Here is a 6,048-nt window from a genome sequence, read left to right on the forward strand (position 1 = left end):
GTGGGTGGAGGAGGGCTGCCAATGCCAAAAATGTTGCGGTGTCGGGTAATCTTTTCGAAGACCAGATCCCAGCGTTTGATCCTTGTGTTCATAAAAATAGAGCCAACTCGAATATTTTGCAATAAAAGTACCATTGGTGGTTACGTAATTTGAGACACGTAGTGTTAAATAGGATGAGGTAATCTCCATTTTCAATAAAAAATATTATCTTTGGGATTTGACAGAAACGATTAATGACGTCATCAATTATATGTTTCCAGAAACATACCCAAATTCTTTTCCTGTTAAAAAGCTCGCTATTTTCTAATAAACTTTTATTAGAGAAATTTTTCTATATTACTTCGCGTTTAAAACTTATTTGAGTTGAGATTTCGGAAGATCTGTTTTAGCAATTCTTTCTTGGTTTTTAATTATTCTTTTACAGATACATTCCTCAAGGGCGAAAATGTTAGTAAATTCAACAAGGCTCTTATATGCGTATGACATAAAGTGAGAACAAGAAATCAAAGAACAACGTAATCATGATAAAACAAGTTAAATGTGAAACAAAGGAGTTGTTATTGCAATATCCGGGCAGTCACGACAATATATGCATATTTTAACATGTAATAAATAATGAGCAATCTTTAATAATAATTATAACAATTTTACGTTAGAAAAATATACGCCCCTGAGCATAAGACAATGAAGGCTAAACATATACAGAATTATTATCATGAAACATCTATAACCATCACAATCATAAGATTACATAGAACAATTAACAACAAGTACTTAGAGAATAATTACTTGCTAATTAATACCGGTTAAACACTTTTAATTGTTCACTACTTTGCCACACTGTCCTCCGATCGGCTTGCTACCTATCTGCACACTGTCCTCACTTCAACTCTTTTGCCTTCCTGCCCGCCGATCGTCTTACTACCCCTCTCCACACTGTTCTCACTTCAACTCTTTAGGCTTCCTTCCAGAATTCCCCACCTAAGCGTTTGGTTTTTTGCGCTTCCTTCTACCAACTGTCAATATTACTTTTTCATTATTGTGCAACACCCATGTAACAGGTGACGTCGAAGTTGATACGATAAGTACGGTTTTGCACAATATCGTTCTAAAGAGTCTCAAAAGGAATACTATCTAAAAATCACATTAGCGGTGCAAGGATCAAGTAGTCGTTGGAACATAATTGAATGTTCGTTGTCATCTCATTTAATATATTCTTATAGCTTGGAAAATCCGCCTAAAAACCAGCTATTTGATCTATTATTATTTTTCTATCAACTTCTAACAACTTATTCTTGGAATTCCTACGTTCTTTGGAATGCATTTCGCGAGTTATTTGAAATATCGATTTTTCTCTTTACCAGATGCTCAACACATGACCCCGACAGTCTAAGTGAACTTGTTGAAAAATATTGCTAAACTTCTCCGAAGGACGACGCTAAACCTACTTGAGAGCCCTTAACTTTCGATAAATTAGTGTTGACTGAAATATTTTACTTTTTGGCCCATTCGTTCCGAGAACTAATAATTAAATGACCACACGTCCCGGCTTTTGTTACATTATTTACACATTTTATTTGTTATTAGATTGGAGCAAAATAATTATCGCTACTCCAGCAGAACAATCTGACCTTTATTCTAACAATTTCTTTCTCCACGTTCACAATAGCTTCGCAACCGGGGCGTTCCTAAGGTACGAAAATAAGAAAAGTTGGGTATTTTATATTTATCCAACGTGTCTTAATAATGGTCGTACTATAATTGATTACTTGCGACGCCCGCTATTGTCTTATAACCTCTTATTATGGAGGGCATCGGGTACGAGCTTACGTTGCCGCGAAAAATGGAATAATAAAACACAGTCCTCATCCCCTTAAAGCGCAAAGATGGGATTTCAAGCCGATAAAAAAAACGGTGCCAATAGAATAGTACGTATACAGTGTGTGTTTTCGAGAACAAGTTATTCTTGATGAAAAGTTTTGCTTATCTTGGGAAGCCATGGACAATAACCGAGATTTCAGTTTCACTGGAGGATAATTGTATTTGTCCTTACAATTTTCATAAAAACAATCCGTCAGCAATCGAAAATAGACGGGCATATAATCTCTAAAATAAAATTTAAAAAAAAGAGAAACGCTTCCATCTGAAATAAAATTTTATTAGGTAAATATTTGACGTGAACCATGAACAACTTGTATTGGATTGTCGAAGTTAAGGTTTATACCTAGTCAGTCCGTAATGGTGATTTAAAAATCAATTTCTAGTGGAACACACATAGGAAAGAGTTATCTTAAACAAATATATAAAATGTAAAATTTACTACGAGTTCTCCATGGTATCATTGTGTTTCTTTACTCCTCGTAAAATTTTATTATATTTATTACCTTAGCAGCTAAGTCATACTCCCAACTTGGGCCGTCATAAATTCCTTAATGTGTCTATTTAATATTGAAACATATGTAGGTAGAATCATAAAGGTAAATATTACACAATAATGGGAAGAACTTATTGAATATTAACCTGTAAATCCGTTGGATTAGGTTTATGGTTTTCCAGAAGAATATAAACGGTTATTTGTGGTGACATGTTTGTTTTCGATATTAGTTTTATTTTAAATCTAAAATTTATTTATTACTCGTAACGCAAACATGTTATTACAATAATGAGAGTACCCTGAAGGAAGACTGTAGCCCGAAAAATGTATACAAATGTATACGAGTATAACATTGTTGTCACTGATACCACAATGAAGTAATCAGTTCAAGATTTTGTCATTCATTGTACCAATCACTATCAAAATGTTATCACTAAATTAACGTATTGAGTGTGGCAAGCATTTTTATCTTTTGAATAGACAGGGTCAGTCACTAATAATCTGACAACTTATTGTGAGTTTATTCTTGAAATTACAAAAAAGTTTTTAATACAAAAGTTTTAGCTTTTTATTACTTTATTTATCTATATATCGTTCTGACCAGTATCATAACAAGTCTGGGTTTCAAAAGAGTTTACTATTCAATTCACGAAAGGGAGTTTATAATTATCATTTTTTTCGTAGATCTCTCCTAAATTCGACACTTCGCTTCGACACGCACATTTCTTGTTTCCAGAAGTTTCCGTTCTTATCTTACTGGCGGAAACCCTGTATATCGGGACGCTTTGGCATAACTATGCCATATTAATAGTTGTCTAATGGCCTGAATTTACATTTGTCTAAATAATTTTGAGACTAAACTTACAAATAACCCTATACCATCCTCTTGTGACTCCATATAGCAATACGGGACGGATTAGTCCATCTCATTTAATATATTCTTAATAGCTTGGAAAATCCGCCTAAAAACCAGCTATTTGATTTATTACTTTCTTTTCCTCACAACATTCTAACAACTTGCTCAACACATGGCCCTGACAGGTTAAGTGAACTTGTTAAAAAAATATTGCTAAATTTCTTCGAAGGACGAGCTAAACCTACTTGAAAGCCCTTAACTTTCGATAATTAGTGTTGACTGAAATCTTTTACTTTTTGGCCCAAAATTAATGAGGATTATACGAAGTGCATCAATAGTAATTTGTGTTTTAGTTAGTTTTTATTAAAGTAAAGACTTGTTAAAGTTAAGAATGATAACCTCAAATTTTTCGTTCTCACTAAACATTATTTCTTTGTTAAATTAGTTTGGTATAGGATATGGTGTAAATTAATGAAGATAAATAAACTTCTGTGAAAGTCATTTATTTGGTCCGCGTGCCCGTCCATAGCCACTGCGACCCACCAGACATATATTTCCCCGTTTTTTCAAAAATAGTTTTAAACTGAAATATGTCGAAAAGTACTGAATCAAACAGTAACATATTATATATTTTTGAAAAGAGAAAAATTTAACGAAGCTAAGTATGCACTAATATACATGGTGTTCCATTAAAAATTCTTTTTTCTTTAATTTAGTGGTTTCCATTATTCAATTGTTTTTTCTAATACTGTATTATAAAAATTCATAAAAAATCTAAAACTTTCGTATTAAAAACTTTTTTGTAATTTCAATAATAAACTCACAATAAGTTGTCAGATTATACTGACTAACCCTGTACGGTTGTGAACAAAAAATACATCAAATCTAAACTTTTTATTGTACCAAACCAAAAATATATCTAGACCAATTATAAAAAACTATAACCGTTAATCGATAATAATATTTATGCTTGAAAGTAAAATTGCAATTAGTTTTTTTTCTCGAAAATTGGACCTGTGACATTTCAACTACTTTTTCATTTCTCATCAAAAAATCCCCCTTCCCGAAAGGCACGAATTTGTCAGGCCCTGTACCATAAGAAATTCCTTTATCTTCTCATGCCTTCTATTTTGTTTTTCTTTGCTATAATAATTCATTTCCAAATATTCATCGAAAGGTACAAAATATACATATAAAAATGTAATGAAAAATATATACTACACTAACAAGAAAATCCGTAAGAATCATTTGATAGGATTTGATGAAGGTTTCCCTTCTGCTACCTCAATATCGTTATCTTGATCCCTGATCTCTTTAAGCCTCTTCTCAAGGGCGGTCATTTTAATTCTGATCCTCTGCGCAGAACAGTCCATCTCAGAGAAGAACAATTGGACGTTTTTATTATTCTTTTTCGCCCAATCTTTAATTTTACTCAAGCATTCGCAATCGAAAGGATTGGAGTCCAACTGAGTTGACTCAGCTTTGATGATCCTGGCCAGGTTGCCATCCAAACAACGGATGTTGTTGTTGTTCAACCTCAAATCTTTGACGTCGACGCCATTTAGCAAATCGTCACCGAACTCTTGGAGCTGGTTGTTATCCAACCACAGGTGGTTTACTTCTGTAAGACCTCTAAATGCTTCCGGTTCAATTGTCCTGATTTTGTTGTAGCTCAGAACTATATTTACAGTTAATTTCAATTTGCCAAAACTTTTGTTCCCGGCTAAGTTCTTGAAAGCGTAGTTGGGTAGTTTGGCGATGGAGTTGTTCTGCATGGACACTCTTGTAAGTAAAGGGGTGTTTTTGAACCAGTTCTTGTTCCACTTTTGAATGTTATTGTCGGCCAGGTTTATGTTTAGCAGGCTGGGCAGGTCATTGAAGGCACTGCTGTGGATGGTCGTTATGAGATTGAGGCTTAAATCTACCGTAGAGAGCTCTAGGTTATTGAAAACGCCTTCTTTGATTGCCTCAATCTTGTTGCCTAAAAAAATTAAGGATACTAACAGTTATTTTGCAATTGTGCTCATTAGCTATTACATCTGTACATCCAATAGTTTTAACTGTTTGCTTGTGTGACTCTTTATTAAAATTGACAGGAAAAGAATATAAGCAGATTAAAGATGAAGATAAAGAAAAAATCTATAAATACCCTTTAAAGAAAGCCTTCTCAGCATCGGCACATTCTTCAAAGCACCAGGTTGAATCTCATATACGCCACAATGTTCTAATACCAACTCGTCCAACTCGTCTAGATCAGCCAAAGAATCTTGGTACAGCACCGGAATATTTTGGTCTATAAACTCAATCTTATCAAAGGCTGACTCTGGTAGGTTATCCTTTAAACTATTTGAAAGCGGGATGGTCTTCTTGAACTTTTCCGTGAACAGGCTGTATCCACGAAAAGTTGCATTTTTGAAAGTCACATCTGTGGATTTGGCCAGACAAAACGGCAGGAACAGTACAGGGATAAATTTCGCGAACATTGTCGTCTTACTGTTTTTTGTACCGCCACTTTGAAGTGTTTATATAATACTGCAAAACGATTTCCTTGAATAAAGTTTTACGAAACTATTGGAAAGGTTATCTGACGATAACCTGTACAACAACAGTTTTCGGAATTGTATTGGTTTGAACTTCGTTTATTGCTCAGTAATCGCGTTTAAAGAAAAAAGGAAGAGTTGTAAATAGAAAGCGTTAGTAATTATCATCGCTAATGTCATCACAGGGCGTTATATGAAAAATGAAACAAAAGAGAAAATAATTGATTAAAGGTAAAAATAATATTTTAAAATTGGTTATTGAATTTTTTTCTCTTCTT

The 6,048-nt window shown here is 33.7% G+C and overlaps 1 protein-coding gene across 1 annotated transcript; it reads right to left on the reverse strand.

Moving 5' to 3' along the window:
* Positions 1–4,109: 4,109 nt before the first annotated feature.
* Positions 4,110–5,763, reverse strand: LOC108917193 (slit homolog 3 protein-like). Its single transcript, XM_018723678.2, has 2 exons — positions 5,380–5,763; positions 4,110–5,211 (listed from the first exon to the last, which is right to left on the reverse strand). The coding sequence occupies exons 1-2, from the start codon at positions 5,711–5,713 to the stop codon at positions 4,475–4,477; spliced, it is 1,071 nt and encodes a 356-aa protein (XP_018579194.1). The 5' UTR covers positions 5,714–5,763; the 3' UTR covers positions 4,110–4,474.
* Positions 5,764–6,048: the final 285 nt, after the last annotated feature.

Source organism: Anoplophora glabripennis, unplaced genomic scaffold (assembly GCF_000390285.2).
Source record: "Anoplophora glabripennis isolate ALB-LARVAE unplaced genomic scaffold, Agla_2.0 scaffold41, whole genome shotgun sequence".
In the NCBI taxonomy this organism is placed as follows: domain Eukaryota; kingdom Metazoa; phylum Arthropoda; class Insecta; order Coleoptera; family Cerambycidae; genus Anoplophora; species Anoplophora glabripennis.